This window comes from Brassica rapa, chromosome A01, assembly GCF_000309985.2.
Source record: "Brassica rapa cultivar Chiifu-401-42 chromosome A01, CAAS_Brap_v3.01, whole genome shotgun sequence".
Lineage (NCBI taxonomy): Eukaryota > Viridiplantae > Streptophyta > Magnoliopsida > Brassicales > Brassicaceae > Brassica > Brassica rapa.
Window position 1 is genome coordinate 7,497,140 of NC_024795.2, and position 24,815 is coordinate 7,521,954.

The following is a 24,815-nucleotide window of genomic DNA, read 5'->3' on the forward strand; positions in this document are numbered from 1 at the left end:
TGAACAATTTTCTTAGTGACGAAAGTTGTTTAATAGATGTGTATTACGATATGTCTTTGGTCGTTGGTCATAAACAATGTAGTACTGCAAGTCTGCAATAAATCTGGTGTTGTCTACTTGTCTTGTATCTTTCTGTCAAGTAATCTAGCCTTATCTTGTATATTTCTGTCAACCAATCTGTCTTTGTCGTATTAGTTTTTATTATATAACACTAGAGCAAACCCGCCCTACGGGCGGACGAATAAATAAATTATTAATAAAAAATTATTTTAAATGTGTAGTTTATTTTTAAATATTTAATTTACTATTCATTTTTAAAATTATATATTTGTCTTTGTCTAACTATAATACTATTTAACTATAATAATTTATTTTCTCTCGATGTTTATTTTAGTTTAATTATACTGACAACTAATATCAATTTTTTGTAAAATTAATATTTTCTTACAACTTTATAATCTTTTTTAAAATTACTATCCTCTCTTATTTATATAATTGTTAATTGTTTTTTTTTACCATTTTTGAAAAAGTAATGATTTATGTGATAAGAAAGAAATAATTTGTTTTATTATAAATAAAATATTTTAAGACAGACAAATAGATAATAGAAAAATTCTCTAGGATAGTATAAAAATTTTTTATCACAAATATAGACCCCAAATATCAAATTGACCAAAATATTTTATTAAGGGGTGTGTTTTTAGGTTTAGGATTTAGAATTTAGGATTTGACCAAAAAAAAAAAGGATTTAGAATTTAGAGTTTATGGTTTATGATTTAGGGTTTAGGGTTTAGAGTTAAGGAGTGGGATTTTGGAGATATTATTTCAAATTTTAAAAACTAAAAAATTTTAAAATTTTAAAAATAAAAAAAATCTGTTTTGGTCATTTTATTTTTTGAGATCAATTTTTGTGACAAAAAAATTTAAAAAAGTTTATTCTAGAGAATTGCCCTAGATAATATGAAACTATTATTATATGTGAAACGAAGTTAATGTTATCAATATTATTGATTAGAAGTTTTGAAATAAATATAAATGACTAACTTAATATTAAAATGTAGAGGCAAAGGTTTGTAATCTTATGTGTAGAATAAATTTTTAGTGACTTCACTAAAATTTTTGAGCTTTTTGGGTTAAGAGTTGCTTAACTTGCATCTGAAGATATTTTTTCCTGAGATGTAACCTTAAGAAGCATTGTAAATCATATGTTTTTAAAAGTATTGATATAAGACCCAAATTATCATTGTAACGATGCTCCAAGTTTTGAATATCACAACGATAACTTGAACTACCGAAGTTAAAATATGTAATTCGTTGAGAATGACTTGCGTTAATTAAACAGACGGTTCAAACCAAAGTTTAAGACTTAGAAAAAGCACACACTAACAACTCCAAATAAACTATTGGGTCCGAAAATTAAAAGTAAAAAGTTATAATGGTCTTCATAAAGTTCATCTGATCCATTATCTTCAACAATGGAATATTCACCTGTCTAAACGCAGCCGTTTTGTATATTATATCTTTCATATGTGCAATTGCCTCTGCATATGGCTCGACACTATCATACAAAGAAGTTGAATGTTGGAAACTGATCTTTGAAGAACCAACTCTTTCTTTCTTTGTTCTTGGTTTCTTAGACTTCCATTGATTCTCATCGGATATGAGCTTGAAACTTCATATCTCAGAATCATTGTGAGGATGGTCAACAATAAGGACGTGACTTCCTGTCTTGTCTCTATTTCTCTTCAAAGATTTGAGTTTTTGTTGTTCTCTGTTTTCAGGCTTCTGTCGATATTGCTGTTGTTCGTCGTACAATCGGGTGATGATGGATCTATCGAAGTAGCTCTGTTACCAACATGTTGAATCTCACAAATGACCCAAGATCAGGTATGAAACAGCAGCCTAGATTCGTGTCAATGAGTAGGTGGGAAGAAGAACAGAGTTCTTAGCAATAAGCTCATTTCATCTCCACATCATATGTGATCCTTGATGCTCCATCATTTTGCTCTCTCGGGTCATTCCATAGATAGCTAGTGCGTAAAAGTATTATAATCCTTCCATTGGATCAAACACAGCCCTGAGAAAACCAACAACGCCAAAGTGAGAAACAGAGCAAGTTTTGCAAAGAGAAATTATCATTTCATGGAATTGATCTCCTTCTATATTCATGGTCATCTGTCCACAGAAACCAAATTTTCAGGATCAAAATTTTCCTTAAGATTAATATATGTCTTGCATACATATATGTAATGTTCGTGGTCATACCTTATTTGCAGCCAAGATAGAAGGGAGTAATGGTAGGGGAAACGTCATTGGCAGACTTGAACTCCTGCGACTCCTTGAAGTTCAACCTTGGCTGCATAAAGCTTCTTCTTCCCAACACCAATGATCTCCAGGGCGAGATGATGCATTGTTTCGCTTTAATGCTAACATAAACCAAATATTTTAAATTAACATCACCACAACAACATCACAGACAATAATATGAATCAAGAACAAAATTTGGTTAGTGTAAGAATCAAAATTAAAACTTAAAACTAAGAGCTTAAAACAACTTACAGAAACAGTGACCCTGTACATAAACTGATATAATATTTTACCATCAAACCATTTCCACTGCTCTGTGAGCTTCGCCGGCATCATAGTCGCCTGAAATATAAGCAACGAAATCATCAAAGCTGAGAATTCCTCAGTTGAAAAAACAAAAAATAGGTACGAAAGAAGTTTGTAATATGGATCCAGCATGGTGGAACATATATAAACATCAACTAACTGTCTGAAACGGTTTATTTTCTCAGCCGTAAAAATACGAAGATTAGAAAAAAAAAATATCAAACATCAATAGCTGCGAAATGGGTCAGCCATTATTCTACAGCAAGAACTCCAAAACACAATGAATTATTATTATCTGAGAATCTAAACAAAAATAATAGTAAACAGATAACCTGAGAATCTAGAAGGAGCATGTCGACTTTCATAAGCTCTCCCCCACGCCGGACGTATCTGGCCTCCCAAAATCGGAGGAGGCGAACTTGAACAGAGGAGGAGGAGCGGCCAGTCTGAAGATCGGAGAGTAAGACCACACCGTTAGCCATGACTCAAAATTTTGTATACTGATTGGTTTAGAACGAAGGATGATTATGAAAGCATGAACTCGTACCTTTTTATAGCAGAGCCTCCACAGCCTTGCACTCTCCAGGATCGCATTGAATGAAAATCGTGTGTAATTGATTAAGGAGGGCTTTATGAGGGGGTATCGGTTACTGCTTCATCTCCCACCAGAAGAAGGAGGAAGACGAAAGATTGGCAATGGAGGAAGGGTGGAGACGCGAGAGAGAGAGAGAGAGACTCTCCGAGCACTAATTGAAAACACAACGTTTAGTGATTGTAGAGCTAGATGGGCCTGATCATGTGGAGGCAGCCCAACAGAATAAGAAAAGAAACCCGTGATCAAATAAATGGAACGCAACGTTTAAAGCAAGGGGACAGGTGTCGCAACGTGATTAACCGATTTTCTGACGTGTCTCCTTCCCGTGAGAGAGTCCCTCTTCTTTATAGTATAAGAAGATTGTTTACGTAAAATTATAACTACTAAATGGGTCAGCCATTATTCTACGTTAAACAAATTAAATTCAAACTTTGATGTAAACTTTTTAGAAAAATTTACCCTCTGTACCACTTTTTGACTTTGCTATTAGATTTCAAGCCACTTTACACTTGAGACGAAAGACATTAATATCCTCCAACTAATAACAAAACTATCTATGGTTCAGTTGAATTACCAAAACAACATGTGGGCCATCTCATTTTTTCTTCCCACTTTATCAATTCGAAAATTAAAAAAAATAAAAAAGAATCCAGATGTTTTGTTATTGGATTCACACAACAACCATCTATTTTTTTGCATCTACAATTAAATGTACCTTGTCCATGGAACCTCGTCCGCAGAACCTTGTCCACAGAACTTTATACACAACATTTTTTTATCAAACTTCTTATACACAAAACAAACTTCATCCACCAAAATTGTAAGTTTAAGGAAAAGCAGAAAATATATAAATTGAAAAAATAAAGTTTGATATGAACTCGTCCACATGAAAATAAGATGAAAGAAGTTCAATGTGGATGGATTCATTGTGTATGGAAGCATCGTGGATGAGAACTTTGTGGACAACTATTACGGATGAAAGTATCGTGGATGGTTGTGTTGTTTATGGTTTCATCATAAATGATTTGTTTCTCCGGAACCTGAAATTAGATCATTGTCTACACAGACCATGTCCACACATGCGTTGTCAACACCTACCCTTGTGGACAATCACATTGCGCATGCATCTTCTCAACCATGCTATATTGTGTATGATAGCAGTGCTCATCCACAACCTGCATGACAATATCCCTATGTAATATATTAACAGAACGGTATACTAGTTTAGTTTCTATATCCACAAACCTGAATTAGCATTCTTTCAATACGTGTACATGTTCACGTCCACATCCACACATTACAATTATTGTGTATGTATATATATATAGATTTTAAAATATTACAAAAAACATATCAAAGTGGATATCAAATTATAGAGAATAGAAAAACATAAAATTTATCATATCTATAAATTAGTTATATATACCTTTAATTTTAAAAATATATAAAACAAAACATTAAGAGGTATACTAAATAATAATAATAATAAAAAAAAAAAGTATTTTTTTGAAAACACACTTTCTCTCTCTTGAAACCAAATCGATTTTCTTTTCCCTTTCATTAAGGGCATTATTATCTGAAATTTAACTTCAAGCAAGGGAAACTGTCTCTAATGTGAAATGTGACTTTGAATGTAAGGCAAATCGAGAATGTGACCTATAGTGTAATCAACTCAAATTTTTATATAGTGACGAAAAAGAAATCTATCGCTAACAGAAAGTTGTTTTAATAGATGTGTATTACGATGTCTTTGGGTTTTTTTTTTTTGGAGTTTTGGTCGTAAACAATGCAGTACCGCAACCAACCAAGCGAGTCTGGCGTTATCTTGTTTATATTAGTCAACCAATCTGTCTATATAATTCATTCGGGCCAAATCATATGTTTTAGGGAATATTCCAAAATATATGTCTAGATGCAACCCTGGATATGAGTCAATTCCATTACCAATTGGTTTTGAAATTGAAATTTATTGACCTAAGTAAGGATTTTACTCGTAGGCTGTTAAAGTCTACTAGTGTTAGGGATAACTTAGGAGTAAGATGAATATTTTATAGCCTAACTGTTATTGACCAGTAAAATCCTTAAAATTCATAAGAACTCAAACAGAAGAATACTATAGAAATCATATTCTGACAACAATTAATTGATTCAGATTATAGTAATATTTAGATATATTATATTTAAGATTCACAAATTTCAGACTCTACTTTTATAACTGAACTGTAATAGTCCTAGTTCAACATATTTAGTTTGAAAGATACGTATCGTTTTCTCTAAATTATCCCCCGTAACATCATCTAGACTGAACGAGTCAAAATTTCATATTGGAAATTTAAAAGAATGTTTTGAGTGAAATTGGGTTCAAGGTTCGTCGAGCAAACATTCAAGATCCATTTGAGATTCAGTTCGAGATACACATCAATAACAAACATCAGTTATCCGTGTGGTTGGTAATCAGGTATCAGTTCACCACTTGATTAATCTACTCATGCAAGAGATTCAAACTTTCTTTACAAATGAATGATTTAAGTTCGGATTTGCGTTGATGTCGATGTCAAGAAGGTATTACCCTTACTAGTTGACTATTTGGACACCGAAAACTCTCCTCTCATTTGATATTTCTTTTTCATGTGAAACAAAATATAACGACAAACTTAATAAGGTTATTACACTTAGAGAACATAGACAAAATGTTTGGGAATGACAAGTAGAGACTTTAATTTGGCTAAGACACAACACAAGTCAAATAAAATAATATCAGTTTCTTGCAAAGAAAGGTTCACATCTGAAAATGAAAAAGAAGGTTCACAACTGCGATATATAACCTAACCAAAATTCAACTCCAACACAAATCAAACTCATAGTAGCATAAAAGACTACAATATTTTAGGTGTGTGCACAGATTGAAAACTAGCAAAATTTCAGTATTTGTGGTTTCTTCCAGATTATATGAATATCAAACTGTTGATCAAACAAAAACGAATATCTAATTTTCTAATTTTTGATATTTCAAAAATAAGGATACCTGAAGAATTAATAGATATTAGTAGATATTTGTGAATGCTTGCGAATATTTCACATTTTTTGTTTAAAACAAATAAATCTAGAAATTGGGTACAACTATAAAGATCTTATTTTCTTTCTTGATTTAAAACATTTCTCAGACTAAGATATTAATTTTTAGTATTTAGTTTGCTTTAAAAATTTACGAACATTCATTTATTATCATATCAAAACAAATAATGGATCAAATCAAAATTTACGAAAAATATGTCCAGCCCTACAATAAGTTTTCCATAAAAAAAATGTGTGCGTTATAGAGATGTCAATTGAGCTGGTCAACTCGGCCTGTCTAAAACATGCAAATCATATGAATATTGAATCAGGTCTGGTCCGTTCTAAAAATATTTTACACATATATTTTTAAATTTGGTCCTGTCTTATTAGGACTATAGGGTTTTCAGGATTTTTAGACTTTTCGGGATAATTTACTATAGTTGTGTCTAACACTTCTCTCATTTTGAAACATCTAAATTCCTTTTTAGGGTTGACGATCTATTTCTCCACGAGAACTATGATATAGCATCAAATCCCCACCAAACTATGACCTCATGTTAAATCTCCATAAATTGAAAATTCTAAATCTATTTATCCCCGAAACAATAGTTCAAAATTGAATTACCCATACACGATGATTTTAATTGGTTTACTCTTTAACCAAACTCCTAACCAAACATCCTAAAGCAACTAAACCAATAAAAAAACTCAATTAATTAAAAAATGATATTCTTCAACAACGTAACAAGCAGCGTTATCAATATATACACCAACCTTTTCTATATCAAATTAACAATGAACTCAGTCAAGTAATGAATCTGTCTCTCAAAATCCAAACATTTTAGGCTCCAACAATCCAATGTAAGTTGATGATGATGAACAGCAATCAGCCGGAAGGTGATGATGATGAACAACACTTGAGCTCTTTAACAATGAAGAAACAGGGGAGACCGAACTTGCTTTAGAAAAGCTCTCGTCTTTGGATGCTCGAGAACAGATGGAGAAACTGAGCGACAAGATTTGAAGATCTAATCGGAGAGAGAGTCAAATGCAGCTGCTGTGTAAGCATAGATGATAATGATTTACGGTGAACATGGCGGAGGTGGTGAGATTGTGGAGATGCTCCGAGGCAGTGTGGGATGGGTTAGAGGCGGAGAAAAGACATCGTATATGGTTAATGTGGTTGAGAAGAAAGAAACCGATCTCCAAAACACTTAGTTTAATATCATGAGAGATGATAAGTTTTCTGCCATGGTAGGTTAATGGCTATGGTGAAGAGGGAGAAGATGTCTCGTGAAGAGGATGACCAAAATTTTCTTTTGTTTAACTTAATAGGCTTTTGTTTTGGTTTAGTTGGTTTAAAATGTTTGGTTAAAAATAAACCGATAAAAACCAATGTCTATGGATAATTAAGTTTTGAACTATTGATTCGGGGATAAATTGGTTTAAAACTATCGATTCATGGAGATTTAGCACGAGGTTATAGCTTAGTGGGGATCTGATGCTATATGATATTTCTCGTGGGGAAATAGATCGTTGACCCAAATTTTTATAAACAATGAGTTCCAATATATCGTCTTTCAAATACACTTTGAAATCATATTATAATTAAGTCAAATTTAATAATATTTTAAATAATTAAATGTTGTAAATCAAAACTAAATATGTAAGAGAATAAAAGTTATGTCAGACACATTTAAAAGTCTTACACTGAATTTTTGGCAAAAAACATATTCTACATGACGAAAGAATATTTATAGATTTTGAAATGTCTTTTGTAATGATCAAAGAAAAGTAGAATCACATCTTCCATATTTGTTTTGTTAGTGTTTGGATTAAGAGTATTGAAACAATATGTCAATACTAAGAATAGCTCTAATCACAAATGATGATATTATCTAACCTAAAATGTAGAACTGTGAGTTTTTGAAACCATAAACCAAAGATGCTTAATCCCAAAACATCAATAATCCAAATGGATTTCGCCCTTATTTTTGGGTTTATGTAAATAAGCTAAAGTCCAATAATTAATAGTTCTGAGCAGATTTGGACTCCGGATTAACATGTCTAGTGCATTCTCACACGTACTTTTCATCTTCGAAAAATGGGTTAAAAACATGACGTTTGAAACATTATTTAAAATCTTTGTAGCCGAATTAAAACATAATCTGTAGAAGAACACATGGCTAAAAAACCTACAAAGTCCAGACACTCATTACAGTTCCCTTTAGAAGTGCCATTATAGATTCTTGCCCTCATGCATTCGAAGTCTACTTCTTGATAGGATATGAAGCAACCAGCGTGATTCCACATATACCTGCTGGATCTTGAATGTTACGAGCCATCTTACCGAAGCCAGCTTCTCCCCATATCGTTCCCCATGAGTTCTTCACGATCCAATAGTCTTGACCGTTCTCACTACCGTACCCCACGATAACAACCGCATGGTCAAGCTGTGTCCCGCAAGGTCCATTATATACACCCTTAATGACACAAAGCATATAAACAAGTACAATATAAGTTTATCGATTGAATATATTTTGGATTTATAAGAAAATAGATTCTAAAGGTAAGGTTAGCTATGTGCTCATATATATACCGATTTATAGAGCATGAATTCTCGGGATTTTTTGTCAATGCCAACACTCACGGGCTGGTGAGCAACCGCTTTCTTTAAAGACATCTCATCATTCACTGGCAAATCCTCGTAGCCGTCAATTTTAACGACCTTGTTTGCACTCTTCTGCCATTAACGTACCCAGAAAAAAAACAAAGAAGTGAAACTTGTTAGTGAAACGTAAGCAATTATATATGGGTGTTTAGTAACGGAACCACTAGTAGATGAACCTCGTTGTGGTTACAGTTGCCTTGAACGGCCTTGTATGGATAATCAATTTGGGAAACAAGACCAATATTGTTATTGATAAGGAACTTAAAAGATATGTCCATATAGCCTCTTCCATCACAACCGTAATTACCGGTGTTGCAATCAACCAATTGTTGCTCGGAGAGTGAGATTAACTCTCCTGTCACGATCTTGTTTATTCCCTCCACAGCTGCTACTGAGGAGAATGCCCAGCAGCTACCTTTCATTTCAATAATGAAAAGTTTATATTAATATTGTAACCAATATATTGAAAGTGAAAAATGTACGGATCCAAATTATTATAGTTTAAATCACATCTTTAATTAAGATAACAGTATAATATTCAATGAATATTTTTATCTTTAATTAAGATAACAGTATAATATTCAATTAAAAAAATATTAACTAATTATGGTTTGCTTATTTTGAATATATTTATACATATATATGCATGAGCCTGAAGATTCACTTACTATAGTAGTAGTTAGAATATTCTGTTAATGTTAGGACCAAAGATGGGAACTTCAAAAAAAATGAAATTGCCTAAATCACCGTGAGGAGATTATCTGTGAATGAATGTGAAAGGCAAAAAAAAGTACTTACTGCAAGAGCCTTGGTCTTTAACCGCCGTCACTGCACCTTCTTTTCTCCAGTCAACGGACTCTGGGAGCTGATCTCCGGGAAGTGACACGTACCTATGACTGACTCTGCGAGCCCTTTGTATCGGTTCGTTATCATGGCGTCCAGACAAAAGACCTCCGTACTCTTCAACGGTTAGGTCAGCAAACCGAGTCAAACCTAGCTGGTAACTGAGGTTCTTAGCGTTGTGTTGGTCGACAAAACGAAGATTGTCCTTAAAGATCTCAAAACGCCGTTGCCTCTCTCCGAGAGCATTGACATAACTCTTCCCGTGAGTGGACAACCACGTTTGGAAGATGAACCCAACCTCGACGTTGCTCCGGCGACCACTGTGGGATACGACGGGAATGTCCACGGCCGAAGACGGCGAAAGAAAGAATATTATCAAAAGAAAGAGGATTGTCATGCAAGCTGATCTAGCAAAACCCATTCGTAATGATATATTGCGACTTGTGAGATATGTGAGATATATATATAGTGTAAGATGGGCATAGCAAAACACATTCGTATATTTTGTTTTCGACTTACCTTATGCATGGATTAAATATTTCTGGCAAATGGTATATTCAGATTCATTTCCTCAATTCTCTTCTTTTTTTTCTGAAACACTTGACATAATAGTGCCGATTCATTTCCTTTAAAAAAAAGAATAATTACTCGTAGATACATCGTAAATTGTAAGGTATTTAGAGTTGCCAAATCTTTTTTCCCTTGATTCCATATTACTCCGGAGATACATCTTAAAATAAGGATACTTTCTTAGGAAATGCTAACATTTTGAATATTGACTAAAGTCTAAAAGTCAATTCCATATATTTCATACATGTTTGTCTTCAAACCATACATTTTCCTGTGATTTATATCCGTGGCTGTAAATAGTATACTGGCTACAGCTTGATCAGCAGTGGTTACTTTGAGCCATTGTTATGAGAAATCTCTGAGAGAGTGTAGTGAGTCAAGGCCTTATCTCGATTTAGCCTGGCCCATCATATAAAATGTTTTGTCCAAATGATTTCGTGTTTTTATTATGGCGTAATTATCCAAAAACTTATTGAATCAAAAACTAAACACATTAAACCTTTTTCAATCCGCCGAGTTGGATCATGGATGCATTTGTCTTTGATTCTGACTACATCTGAAGTGGATAATACTTATTATTATAATGAATTTGATTAATTGTTAATTCTGCTGTTTTTTTCATTTTGTATCCATTAATTTCCTCTTTAGATTCTAAAAGAACGCGTTTAAATTCATTCGTGTTGTGTAACAGCAAACGCGTTTAAATTCATTTTCGTGGTTGTCATGTGACGGCGAAACAAAATAACGATAATTATAATATATTTCGTATTTGTCGCTTTTGATTGCTTTTGATTGTTAAAAATGCCTTTGTGACAATGATATGGAACTTCAGTTTTCTATTCATGTATTTAGAATTGAAGATTTGATATCGATTGGGATTGTGCGCGTTATTTGTGGAACTGAGAATATGGTTTAAAGCAATAGATAATTAATTCCTTAATTAAAAGCTAATGATATACTGCCAAAAGCTGATGATCACTTTATACTGCCATGTGTCTTCTTTATAATTGCTCTCTCTCTAGCGCTAAAGTGGTATTAAAAAAGGGTTGCAAAGAGGTTTTTGATAACAAACGGCGTTTGTATAATTGTTTATTGTTCTTTTCTAACCGTCATTAACGGTTTAATTTCACCGACCACTTTAAATGACTTTAAATTTTATATAAGAGGCCAGTTCATGATACCCCGTAATTACCGCTTCCATTTATTGACCGCCCTAATTTTTGCAATACATTGATATACACTCTCTCTCCGTATTTAAATAAAAAATGGTGTCTTATAATTTGTTGTTATATTTGAAAGATTAATTTTAAATATAAACTCATGTATTTTGCTTTATAAAGGTAAATGGTGAAATTCTTTTAAAATTGAAATAAAAATTTAAAATTAATTGAAATAAAATTCTATTAAAATTGAAATTAAAATTAAAAATTAGTAGATGAAAGTTAAATATTAAAAACTTAATATATATAAATAAATTAAAAAAATCTTCTTCAAATATTGAAGAAGTATATTAGAACATTGTGTGCGATCGTAAAGATAAATATGTTTTTTATAGAATATACTTTTTCCGTTTAATTTCTAAATAAATGTTAATTTGATATTTTTCACACAGATTAATTAGTTTATTTTCACAAAAATAGTCTATCAAGGAGAAAAATGCCCAAAAGAAGTTTTATTAAAAGGTAAAATATGCATTTATACCCCTTTAGGTTAACTAATCTTGACTTAGGGTTTAGAGTTAAGGGGTGAGTTTTGGGGATGGGTTTCAAATTTCAAAAAATTAAAATTTAAAATTAAAATTTTCAAAACAAAAAAGACTATTTTAGTCATTTTATTTTTTTAGAGCTATTTTGTGATAAAAACTTAAAAATAGTTATTTGAGAGAATTACGCTTAAAAATGAATAAAATATAATTAGGTTTCTATTAATTACACATGTTTAACCAATAGTATTTGAGATAAATAAAATTATTTATAAGATCAATGCACTTTGCGATTAATTTAAACTAAAAGTAAATAAAATTTGCATTAAAATTTTAAAATGATACTTTTGTGTAATAAGAAAAAAAATATTAGAATGACATTTAATATTAAAGAGAAAGAATGAATAGTTTGTCATCTTGAGTTTCATCGCTAAAGTAACGCGATGGACAGTTTACCGAGAATTGTATCGTTGCCATCCCTAGAGAGCGTTACATGCATTTAATGATATCACATCAGAGTTAAGACATGGAAAATACATGGTGTACGACACTCGAACGCCAAGTAATAGGTGACCGACAGAAACGTAAAAGCTATTTGTATAAACAATGTGACCCCATAAACTGATAAACACTACAAACAGAAATCTGAAGCTACTTGTATAGACTATAGACTGAATTTATGATAAATGTGTTGTTATTGTTATTTTGTGCATGTATATTCACATTCAGGCAATTACCTTTACATTACAGATACTCAGATACTTGTATATATATAAGATCATATTTGATAAGCTCTCACCTCTTGTAAATTATTGAGACGCGTTCATTTAAATGCATCATAGCTTCTACTATAATATGCGATATTGATCTCTCTACACGTCCTTCAGAGTAGTCCCAAACTTGACGGAACCGCTAGAAAGCTTTTTAACATTCTTTTCAAGATCGGCCACGGATCATTCTACATCTTGAACGTCTTTTCATGACACATGACTGACTGAACACTTGCTCCATCCATTAATTAAGAAACACACTAAATATACGGTCAGTTTTTGCCACGTATCATATACCTAATCAATAGAGCATCTCCCATCGGAGTCTTGACAACCTTTGTTTATGGGATTCCACAAAAATAATTATAGATCTAACAAATATTTATATTTATTATATAAATATATATATATATATATACATAATACATATTTTAAATTGGAAGTGGTCTTAGAGCATCATTAATCCTAACACCTCATTTGGGGTACTTATTATTTTTTTTTTTTTTTTTTCTCTGATTAAAAAAATTAAAAATTAAAAACGAACCAATCGCGGGCCACCACGTGACAGTGGAACCTGCAAAACAGTGCTAGCACTGGTGCTTAATTAGGCAGAATAAGCACAAGTGCTTAATTTTTGTGTGGGTCTCATCCACTATTATATTATTTTTTCCCTAAGCTCCCCCCTTTAAGCACCTCCACTAATGATGCTCTTGGTTTCTTTTACCAGTTTTTTTTTCTTAAAATTTTGAATGGTGACCAAAAAATGAGTAATAATATTATTTCTTTATTTTTTAAAAGGCTACATATTTATAAGTAATACTTTTCTTCACTTTTTTCATTTTTATATCGTAAAAATGAAATTAAATTATTCTTTCTTAAATATAAAAAGAAACAATCGTTCTTCTTTGTTTTCCTTTATTATTCTATTTTTTATTTATTCACTAAAAATATTTATAATACAGTACATGACAACAAAAATTAAGTTGCAACACTCTACATGTCAAAGGTTTGGAACAGACTGCAAGGATTTAATCACCATGATTAAGAAGCTTCATGCTCGGCCAAGCTTTGCAACAAAATTGGAGAGGATAGAGACTCTGCATATATGTTTCTCGGACTTCAAAATTATTCATATTCCACGAGTGCAAAATAGGATTGCAGACTTTTTAGCTAAGACATCAAGATCTTTCTATATGAAAACTTCATTTTATTAGTTGTTATATTCCAGTCTGGTCATACAGACTACCTCAAATATGAGTAATAGAATAATTTTTATGTGAAAGTTTTAATCTCAACTACAACAAAAGTTAAGTATTGATGTTACTATTTTCCGATCAAAAACAGCTTGAAAATACCATTAGTTAATTACTCCTGTTAATCAAAAACAATTCGATCTTTGAATAGGTCATTCAGATAGTATATTTTCCATTCTGAAGAAATTAAAATTGACGTCGAGAAGAAAAAGTCTGTAATAATAGACCAAACGACGAATATTCTTTTACTTAAACGAGTAACCAAAGAAAGAAAAGCAAAAAAAAAAAAAAAATTTAAAATCTCTTTCCGACACGAACATGCTTTCCACTATTTCAGTTCCTGCTTTCATCTAAACTCTCAAAACCCATTTCTCTCTGTTTTCTCCCTCCCTCTTCAAAAATCTCTCTCCTTTAACCTCAGAAACAACAAAAAGGAACTTACTTTCGCTTCGATTCATCACACACTACACTCATGGCGCCGGCGACGGAGTTTCAAGGCTCATTCCTGAGCCGAATCAGCATCCGCCGCAACCAGATCATCTCCATGGACGTCAACCACGAGCAAGAGCTCGAAGAGCTCGAGTACTTTCAGAAACACGTCTCCGAGCGCTTCTCGGAGCTAATCTCTCCATCTTCGCCGTCTGATCCGATCCTCTCGATCCCGTGGCTACAGAACCTCCTGGACGTTTTCGTGTCCTGCGAAACGGAGTTCAAAGGGGTCCTGTCCACGGTTCGGATCTCGAAGTCGCCGTCTTTAGAGAGGCTTTTATCAGAAATGCTCGAGAGGATTCTAAAGGCGCTTGATATATGTAACGCCGTTGTTAACGGTATTGATTCCGTTAGACAGAGTCGGCGTCTAGCGGAGATAGTCGTCACGGCGCTTAAACAGCGGCCGTTATGTGACGGAAGCGTTCGGAGAGCTAAGCGTGCGTTAACAAGCCTTGTCATTGGGTTGAATGGTGATGTGAAAGATAGGAGCAACGGAAGTGGAGGCAGTAGTAACCAGCAAAGGACAACGTTTAGGTCGTGGTCGTTTGGACCACGCAGCAACGTCACCGTAGTAGGAGGTGGAGGATCGTCTGGCCACGTCAGCAAGAACTGGTCTGCGACGAAGCAGATTCAGGGGATGGTTGGTAATCTCGTCCTGCCACGTGGAGCTGAAGCTTCAGGACCGGCGATGCCGGTTTATATAATGAGCAGTGTTATGGCTCTTGTGATGTGGGTGCTAGTAGCTGCGGTTCCTTGTCAGACAAGTAACGTTCTTGTGGCGCCGTTGCAGCTTCCTAAGCACCAGAGCTGGGCTAGCGCCGCGGTGAATATTCAGGAGAGGGTTGGTGAAGAGATGAAACGGAAGGAGAAGCGTTTTGGCGGTGGTGGTGGTGGTGGGTTGATGGAGGAGATGCAGAGGATGGAGAAGATTGGGTTGTCTTTGTTGGAATTCACGGAGAGGTTTAGGTTTCCGGCAGAGGAAACGGAGGAGGGAGAAGTTGCGGAGAAAGTGGAAGAGATGGATGAGATTTGCCGAGGAATGGAAGTTGGATTGGAGGATTTGCAGAGACAAGTGAGAGAAGTGTTCCATGGATTGGTGAGAAGCAGGCTAGAGATTGTGTCTTTGCTTGATCAAGCTTCTTCTGCGATCTAATCTAATCTCTTTTTCATTTTCTGGGGGTTTTTAGTCTTTTAAAAGAAAAATACTAATCTTTGAAAAATATTGATGTGTATAATCTACAAAACGTATACATACACACCATATGTTTGGTTTCTGATATCTGAAAACTGCAAAACTGTTTACTGACTGAGATTATAGGATTCATGATGCCTTCCTGAATCTGTTAGGCTTCCGTGTGTCTTTTACTGACTTGTGATTGTTTCCAGAAGCTTCCCTATGTTTGCCGAAGTTTCTGTTACCGGGGCGCTTTGGTCCTGTTCTTCTTCCATTAGTGTCTGAATGATGTGTGCTCTTGTGACGTTTGAAGTTCTTGTGTTCTTTGCCACCGTCTTGTCTGGCTGTTGTTTCTGATGAAGCTTCTCTGTAATTTCTTTTCCTTGGCCTGTATAAAAAAGAATTAATTTGAGCAAGCAGTGATTTGATTAGATATGTGTTCTTGTTTCTAAAGGATCTTACTCTCTCGAGGAGTCGATGGATGTAGTCTGTGAATCATTGGTTTCGTCTTTGTCTTTTGCTTTGCTCGAACGGTTCTGCACATTAACATGAAAGTTCCAAGATGATTGATACATCCATTTCTCACAAGAAAAAATTACAGAGAGGGAGAGTTACCTCTAAAACTGTCTGAAGGAAACTTTTGTGCTTGTCTGGTGTCGCTAGCTGGACTGCGCGGGTGCCACACTTCCTTATCATAATCTCAACTATGATCGTTACCTAAAACCCACATGTATTTGTATTTGTACTGGTAAGTCAATCATCACGTTTTTGAGTAACGAGAAGAATTGGTAAAGCACCATTCTCATTATTACCTTTGATTTAAAATAGTGTCTTGAAACAGACGACCAGGGGAGAATCTCATACAAGAGGTTCTGCAGTAGTCTCTGCAAGTCCTGGGCTTCAGATGTCGAGACTAAAACTTTCACAAAACCCAAAACAGCCTGCAGATACGCCATGACGCATGAGAAAACCAAAAAAAAAAAAATACTTGAGAGCAACAACAGGTAGGCTTACTTTTATAATCTCAATGGATTTGGTGTGAAGCAATGATAGAACAGAGGAAAGAAGCTCTGGTGACGACAGGCAGATCTCAGGGTCTTTGTATATCAAGACAGATAGCGCAGACACTGCTCCACTCCTTATGTGCGGTGATGTTCCAGATATATAACCACTTATCTAAAGAACCATGGATTCTAATTAATCATTTGATGGACAACGAGTGGACTAAATTGGTATAAGAGCTCTTGTAATATACTCACCATGTTAATCAGTTTGGGACAGAGTTCATCACTGTTCATAGATGATGAATCTTTCAAGGTGGTATATACCATAACCAGTGCATCACAAGCTGCTTTCCTGTGTTCTTCTTTCCCCTGTATATGCAAAGGCAATGTTAGAAACTTGTTTAATAATTGTATTATTTCTCCAAGCAGAGACGAAGCTAAAAACAGTATGCTTACATCTTTAAGTGTAAGGATCATCTCGTTCAGGATAAGGAAAGCCTTCTCATTCTCCTCTTCGGAGCTTGACTGCATAGAGAAAGTAAAACATTTAAGAATATTGGTCACTGCCTTCATAAGGCAACACTGAATTGTACATTTTGGATCTTCTGAAACTTTAGGTAAACTATGATGGATAGTCAGTCTTCCGTCATTCTAATATAAAGTTTCAATTGATAGAAATGATATATAATTTACACCTGAATTCCATGAGCCATCAGGACGTGGAAACATGCAAATCGACTTTTAGAAGATGCTTCATCGTCCGGAGTTTTATGACTGAGTAACATCTCTATCACCTCTGCAAAATGAGATGAACAAAACCAGCCATGTTCCTGCACCGAAGAGGGGGAAATCAACATACATAAGTATGGAGTACCATCCAATGATCAGTGTTAAGTGCTACGATAACGAGTTCAAATCGGGTAAGCAACCTCTAGAATTCTGCTCAGTGTATTATACGCCCCACGAAGATCCGCCTCATCAGTGGCCTGAAACCAAAACATGCCATAGATTAGCTTCTACATAGGAATATCTAGTGAATAAAATCTCTAAGCTGGAGTTTAGTATGTTACCTGAAAACTTTGGCGGACAAGATTATATATCAATTCAATAAGATCTTCTTTGGCTCCTTCAACAAATGAAGATGCAAGATCCAGCACAGCACTCCTGCAAGCGAGTGCCAGAGGAAAAAACTTTATATATACATTGATGTTATGCTAACACAATGTTTATTGATATTCAAGAAATTTAACAAATCATGGAAGAGAATTTACGAGGATCATTTTCAAAATAAATGTTAATATACAATACAGGGGACAAATATTTCTAGAGTAATACATACCTCTTTAACTGTGTCTTTGTAGCACTGCGGTTGTCTTTCTCTTCATCAATTGAATCATTAGACTGATCGACCTGTCCTTCATTCTCGCTTTCACCAGCAGGATCAAACTTATTTAGCAAGGAAATTAGAATCTTTTTCCTCACTGAAGAATCCAGAGTAGAAGCTAAGCATCCAATTGCAGCCTGACATTACAAGAGCATAAACAATGTCATCTTCAGCCAATCAAAAATTCAACTACTTAGATCAAACGAATACATTGACATATGCTGTAGAAATTGTTTAAATTTTGATTTGTTAACCTTAAAGTCTGCACTGATCTGCGTGCCTGAGGCAGTTAATACATCGACAAGAGTTTGAAGCAGCTCTGCCGAGCTTGATGCCAATGTCTTCATGTTTTTCACTGAAGCTTTCTTCGAATAGTGAAATCTACTATCAACCTCTGGTTTGGCATCTTCACTTATATTGGTGTCTTCTTCGTCCATATCTGTACTGGGCTTAGGCTTTCTTTTATTCTGATTAACAAGCATCTAAACAAAGAAAATTTTAATGAGATTAAACTTTGTAAAAACAATAGAATACTGTTCAAGTGAAAATGCGAAGGAACTCACCTGCAGAGAAACGGCCACAGCTTCATGCATGAAAGATTTTTTCTTAATAAACTTAACCATCAGCTTCACTAAAGATCCAAATTGCTTGGGGAGATCAATTGGGTAGTTACAAAAGGCAGGTAACAGTCTCAGCAACTCATGACCACATGCACGCAACTTTTTGCCGTGACCTGACTTTTTAGCTGATGAACAAGAATATATACAAAGTCAGTGGCCATATGGTATAGTAAGCCCTGATATGAGAACAAAACAAGAAGATTGGAAAAATCTATTCTTTTAGTGCAAATGAAAAATTCTCACTGTCCGCATAGAAGAGTACCTTCTTTAGAAGTAAGCATCAATGAGTTTGCAAGGGGAACAATGTAGTCGACATAATATTCAAGAGATGCCCCAACAATATGTCTTCTTAAGATGGGAATAAGCCAAGCATTTGTGCATGAGTGACTCTCAGCATGAAGGGTGATAGGAAGAAGTGTTAGTAGCTTCACTGGCCCCATGGCAACCACTGCAGCCCCAATGCATTGTTGAACCTGCACATAAGTCCAATCCAATCTATTATAAATAAATATATATACATATCTATTCGTATTGTAAGAAACTGTGAACAAAAAAAAAAGTATGATGAGAATCAAGATGTCCTTTTTGTTAATTCTGAAATATAACTGAATACATCTTTGGGTACTCAATGCACCAGACATTAATAAAAATAACTCACAACCTTCTGAAACAACCCCATTCAAGTGGGAGCATTATTATTAAAACTTACATATTGTGAGCTAGCAGTATCTTCAGTTGCATTTTCCATCATGTCTGCAAGCTTTAAAATGATATCCTTTGCGAGAATATATGAAAGATCTCCTGAAACAATGGGGGAAAGAATTCAATAATTCTGTGTTACCTCACACCAAATTTAAGTTAGCTTTTGGGAAAACAAAATGTTTGCTTGTAACAAATTGTTCTCTAGCTAATATGTTTAGAATGATAAAACATAGCAGCTTAGTGAAAGTACACCTACCAAGTTTCTCAATCAAAAGAGCTGTGACAGTTAAAATGTGCTCCTTTGGAATTCCATCACATGAGTTAAGTGTACTCTCAAAGACAGTGCATACACTTCTTGCTGCATTTATATTGTCTCCACCGGTTAAGTTATCCTCATCTTCACTAGACAAGCTTCCCTCGGCCAGAAGATTATTTGTATCAATGTAGCTGCTGATCAAATCTTTTAATATAACTGAGGCCTGGGATGCAACATCGTCCTCGGAAGTCAGAACACCTAAACCATAGGAAACGGAAAGTTTAAATACACCATAATAATAGATATGAAATCCAAGTCCGTGTAATGAAGAACAAAAGAGCTACCTGCCAATGACCCACAAACTAGTGGAAGTTGCCTTAGACACAATGTCGATTCGACTAAGTTGGCTTTCTCCAAAGCACTTTTCAACAAGGTACTCACATGAAGGACAGTGTCAGCAGGATTCTTCTCGTGTAAAGATACATAACCAGTCAAAGAAGTTATGACTCCTTCAATCTCAGGAACAACAACTGTATCATCCGAACTCTTAAAAATAGTATCAATCGCTTTGAGAATTTGCCTCGTCAGCGGCGAGAAATGAGACCCCATAAGCTTACAAAGTTCCGAGAAAACACTAAAACTAACTTCCGCAGAAAGAAATGGAATCGTAGCACTGAGAACATTCAGCACATGTGCAGCCTCTGCGTTCTCAGATTTCAAAGCCGACTCAACCTTAGAACCTTCCACAATCTTCGTCGAGCTTAGTTCAGACAGAACAAGCTCATGTTCTTTAAGTAAAGCGTATAACGTATCACTTGCTTCCTTGATAACACTAGATGACCGGAGAGATCCAAATAGCTTCTCCAAACACTCTTGAGCGCATCTTCTAACCTAACAAAGAGCAAACACACACAAACCCCAAAGATTAAAACTTTGAGAAGAGGGCAATACAATAACACTAGAATTAACAAAAAGGTGATACCTTTGGACGTTTATCAATAGAGAATTTGAGAAGTGAACCAAACCCAATTCGAATCGATCCCCAATCATCCACATCGCAAAACCCAACAAGCAAAGTCCCAATACACTTCACACCAGCTCTCAAGCTAGCAACACCTAGCTTCTCCCCTTCTCCATCAATTGGCTTCACAAGAACACCCACAGCCTCACGAGCCATAGTCGCTGAGATTCCTCCGTCGGGAACGAGAGGAACGACTATAGACAAGAACGTGAGCAGAGCAGACACCGCCATTGGATCATCCGCCGTGGAGGAATCCAGCGAGGATATAGCAGCTGCGAAGTAAGCGGAAGGAGACGGAGGAAGAGACTCCGATGTGAGGATTGAACGCATTGCGGCGGCGGTGGCGACGAGGTGACGGTGCTGCGAGGCGGAGGACTTCGCGTAACGGTCCATGAGCTGCTGGCAGATGTCGGAGTCGCCATCTTTGAAGGAGATTTCGTCGGTTTCGTCTGCTCTGTTTTGGTGCTCTGCTTCAACGGCGGCCATAGCTCGGACAGGTTTTTGATTTTAGGGTTTAAGGAAAAAAAGAAAAACAGACTTTATAAACCAGTGTGAATAATAGACCGGGTCGTTATCCGGTTTGCTTTATCGTCTCTAATTCTCTGATTGGTTTAATTTGGTTTGATTTTAGAGGTTAGGTTTAGATTTGAAGTCATGTCGCATCGGTTTATCCCCCATCTATACACCAGTTGATCCAGTTTGATTTCTTTGATAGTTGTTAATAAGATATGTAGCACACATCAGATTTGGAAGCAGAAGTTTCTGAAAGGTTTTGAAATCCCCCCCCCCCCATCTCATCTACTTAGCTCCACCACTGATTAATATATAGTGTGAATGAACAAAAAGTCATTGTCCCATCTTCAATTTTCAGGACCAGACAGACACCTTTTTCTGGTCCAATTTATTCCCGGAGTGTGGTGCTTGGGTGAGGGGTGGGGACGGGGAGATTCTTCCTCAAGTGTCTCGGCCAAATTTGAGCCAGTCACCAACTTTCTGCTTCGGTTATATGGATATATTGGTCTAGTAAGATTGATAAAAGCTTTTGAGTAGAGGGCCGGAGAAAAGGCCATAGTCATCTCTCTTGAAGCTGAGTGCATGAGAGTGCATGCATTAGATAAGCCGGATGTTGTTGTGAGTTCTAATTCAGGATGATTATCTCACAAAACATATAAATTGAAAACGCATAGTTTTTAGAACCATTTTAACAAAATGGTTCGGCTTATATGTTTTTAGAATATGCATAAACATGACAAGAAAAAGCATTAACAACATTCGACTTGTATATGTTTTTAGAAACATATAAGCCGAATGTTGTTGTGAGTTTTAAGCTAAATGTTTAACTAACTAAAAGTTCGTGTGAATTGAAGTTTCAATTAGTTCAGTTGTCTAACGATATGTATATCTAATTTATTAGTTGGAAGTCTTGAAATATTTTGTTAGTAACATTGAACTTTGAAGAGTTTGCATATTTTTCCATGAGATATCTAATTTATCGGATTGTTTTTATTTTTCATTTTTGTCGCATAAACATGTAATATATTATTTTCAGTTAGACTTTAATAGTGTCCTAAATGTTAGTATATGTATATAAACGGTATACCAAATGAATATACCTTTTTAACACATATTCAATCAAGTAACGCGCTAAGTTTCATGTCAAAATTTGCCAATTTCTTTTTGTCATTTTGTAAAGCAATTAATGAAATTGTCATTATCATATACACTAAATTTATGTCTCGTCGTTTGCCAAATCTAGTTTATACTTAAATACGGTTGTTAAAAAGTGGGCACAAGCATGCCATGTTTTCTAGGGGCACAACCTATTTAAATATAGAAAACGAAAAGTAAAGTTGCCAATAACTTGAGGCTACGGACCGGATTTTAGAAGTTATTGTGACTGTTGTATACCAAAATATCGTCACGTTTCGTTGTTTTTTTTTTTGACAAAGAGCTTTTTACACGTTTCGTTGTTTCACATGTGAAATCTTTAGTAATCTTGCGTATCAATACTATTATAACAGGAACATGACTTATTGATATAAGTGTGATCCAACTATTTTAATACAATTATTAAAATCTATTATTAATTATTTAAAATAAAGATTATACAAAAAAACATATATACGACTAAAACACACAGATATAAAAATTAAAGGCCAATTTAGGTGAATAACCAAAACAGAGAAGATAATTAGGTGATCATGCATTATTTTTATTTATTTGCAAAACTATGTATAAAGAGATGGCGATTTTACGGTTCTGTCCAAAATTGATCACGTTTTGAGCCTACTAGCTTAAGTAAAAGAATAAGTGGATTATATTAGATATTGTGTCAGATTTGTGTAAGAGAAGATATTATGACATTTTGAATATATGGCTACAAAGTAATGCATGTGGTAACGAATAGTAATTTTTAGACTTAGATGTTACTCATCAAATATGTGGTTCTTCATGGCCTTGTCTTCATTCTTATTTAAATACGTGTGTTTTCTATATTTTTTTTTAATTTTGACTTCCACTTGTTGCAGGGAAAGGGAAAGGGCAAGGTTAGTCGGTCAACTTTTTTGGTCCCGGCGTTGATTGGGTTGGAAAACACCTCCCAGAGAAAATCTTAAGCCGGCAAAAGAAGAGACATAGACTCATCAGTGAACAATGGCGTCTAGAAGCAGTAAACATTAATTTTTTGTGTAAATAGTGGGATCTGATTAACAGATCTGAATTTGAGATTTAAAAATTAGAAAATCAAGATCTATGAAAATCGTTATACGAACCTAAATCATACACACACGAAAAAAAGAGAGATGAAGATGAAAATGAAAAACTAGTTTCATATCGTCAAAAAAAGTTGGAAAACAACATTGCAGGAAGAAAGAGTATAAGGAAGAAGGTGCTTTCGTAGAAACTAAAAACACTAAAAGACAGAAAAAGAAACAGTAAAAGAAATACGGAAAAGAGATTTGTATATAGACATATATATCAGGATTATGGATTAATATAGGGGTAGATATGGAATTAAAATTGTGAAATAGTATCATGGTCATTTACCTAATATAAGTATCTTTTATGGTCATCCAGCGCAAAAACCCAAAATTAAATTTCAACAAAAATATAAAACAAAAAATATACCCACCCTTTTAAGAATGGGTTAAAATCTAGTTCAAGTTAAAAAATAAAAAGAACTATAATAATTTGCTGATCAATTTTTCGGTCACCTCTCACCACTACAGCCAATTTACTACCACCGCCTTGTCAAACGCACTCGCCAGGAGTACTTTAAGATCCGTCTAGTTTCCAACGCCTGTCAATTTTACTGTTCCAAACAAAATTATACAGTCCAAACTATATATTGGGAACAAAATACAAATTATATCAGCTAATTTTTGGGTTGAAAAGATTACCTAGATGCGATTATCTCCGTAAAAGAAAAATTGCAACTAATTTTCTTTGTGTTAAGATTCGAGAACTATTAGTCAACAAAAAAATATTTAGGTTCTGAAAAAAAAGAAGAAGAGAAGAATCGGTATTATATTTGTTTCAAAGAGTCAAAAATATTTAATTTTCTTTGTGTTAAGATGCTGTATCTATAAATACAGTATTCAAAAATAAGTAATTAAATTGAGATATAACCATATATATAATATTCTAGAATATAATATGGACATCCATATCTAGTATTTATAATAATTTACAATAATATTATTGAAGCTGAAAATTTTGCAGAACAAACTAATTAAAAGACATGACAAGAAAAAGCTGAAAAATTCAAAACAATTCTAAAGAACAAAGTATGCGGTTCTTCACTTCTCTATGGTGCTTACCAGACTTCAAACCATCTACCGTTTCAAAACCGTCTCCTTTGTGTGTGCATGTAGCACAATTAGATCACCGTAGAGCACTATAAATTAATATTAGATAAATTAACAAATATAATATTTTTTTTTAAGTTTTAAATAATTTTGTGTAAAACATGATGTAATTCGATAAAATAATAAGATAATAAAAATTTGAAACATTTAGTTAAATACATGATCCCTTTAAAATTATAAACTAATACCTTTTCTATATAAAATTAGTATAAAGCTTATATACAG

At 34.4% G+C, this 24,815-nt stretch overlaps 3 protein-coding genes across 11 annotated transcripts; 1 reads left to right on the forward strand and 2 right to left on the reverse strand.

The window, feature by feature from the left end:
• Window positions 1-361: 361 nt before the first annotated feature.
• Window positions 362-13,829, reverse strand: LOC108869130 (probable cysteine protease RDL6). Of its 8 annotated transcripts, none has more exons than XR_004456618.1 (6): window positions 9,735-13,829; window positions 9,113-9,351; window positions 8,865-9,008; window positions 3,161-8,748; window positions 2,946-3,059; window positions 362-2,649 (listed from the first exon to the last, which is right to left on the reverse strand). XR_004456618.1 is itself a non-coding variant. In XM_009138877.3 (4 exons), the coding sequence occupies exons 1-4, from the start codon at window positions 10,198-10,200 to the stop codon at window positions 8,536-8,538; spliced, it is 1,062 nt and encodes a 353-aa protein (XP_009137125.1). In that variant the 5' UTR covers window positions 10,201-13,829; the 3' UTR covers window positions 362-8,535. The 8 variants fall into 8 exon arrangements, 1 of the variants encoding a protein (XP_009137125.1); XR_004456608.1 differs by having other exon boundaries at window positions 362-2,426; window positions 2,560-2,649; window positions 2,946-8,748; XR_004456613.1 differs by having other exon boundaries at window positions 362-2,077; window positions 2,266-2,426; window positions 2,560-8,748.
• Window positions 13,830-14,119: 290 nt separating this feature from the next.
• On the forward strand, window positions 14,120-15,840 carry LOC103861190. The gene has a single exon (XM_009138891.3). It carries the CDS (start codon window positions 14,547-14,549, stop codon window positions 15,714-15,716), a length of 1,170 nt encoding a protein of 389 aa, XP_009137139.1. The 5' UTR covers window positions 14,120-14,546; the 3' UTR covers window positions 15,717-15,840.
• LOC103861182 (RRP12-like protein) lies at window positions 15,770-21,258 on the reverse strand. 2 transcript variants are annotated; one of them, XM_009138886.3, is made up of 18 exons: window positions 20,686-21,258; window positions 20,048-20,594; window positions 19,704-19,961; window positions 19,455-19,546; window positions 19,008-19,218; window positions 18,689-18,870; window positions 18,380-18,607; window positions 18,081-18,262; window positions 17,812-17,905; window positions 17,671-17,727; window positions 17,437-17,571; window positions 17,198-17,266; window positions 16,997-17,110; window positions 16,752-16,913; window positions 16,550-16,678; window positions 16,353-16,454; window positions 16,200-16,273; window positions 15,770-16,125 (listed from the first exon to the last, which is right to left on the reverse strand). In XM_009138886.3, exons 1-18 carry the CDS (start codon window positions 21,208-21,210, stop codon window positions 15,885-15,887), a joined length of 3,402 nt encoding a protein of 1,133 aa, XP_009137134.1. In that variant the 5' UTR covers window positions 21,211-21,258; the 3' UTR covers window positions 15,770-15,884. The 2 variants fall into 2 exon arrangements, with proteins under 2 accessions (XP_009137134.1, XP_009137138.1); XM_009138890.3 differs by having other exon boundaries at window positions 20,048-20,589; window positions 20,686-21,003.
• Window positions 21,259-24,815: the final 3,557 nt, after the last annotated feature.

Coding starts and splice junctions, on each gene's coding strand:
- LOC108869130 (XM_009138877.3), bottom strand. CDS start 10,200: ATGGGTTTTGCTAGATCAGCTTGCATGACAATCCTCTTTCTTTTGATA. Junction 9,009..9,112: donor GCAACTGTAACCACAACGAG/GTTCATCTACTA, acceptor CGTTAATGGCAG/AAGAGTGCAAACAAGGTCGT. Junction 8,749..8,864: donor AATTCATGCTCTATAAATCG/GTATATATATGA, acceptor TGTGTCATTAAG/GGTGTATATAATGGACCTTG.
- LOC103861190 (XM_009138891.3), top strand. CDS start 14,547: ATGGCGCCGGCGACGGAGTTTCAAGGCTCATTCCTGAGCCGAATCAGC.
- LOC103861182 (XM_009138886.3), bottom strand. CDS start 21,210: ATGGCCGCCGTTGAAGCAGAGCACCAAAACAGAGCAGACGAAACCGAC. Junction 19,219..19,454: donor ATACTGCTAGCTCACAATAT/GTAAGTTTTAAT, acceptor ACTTATGTGCAG/GTTCAACAATGCATTGGGGC. Junction 16,914..16,996: donor GTCCCAAACTGATTAACATG/GTGAGTATATTA, acceptor ATGGTTCTTTAG/ATAAGTGGTTATATATCTGG.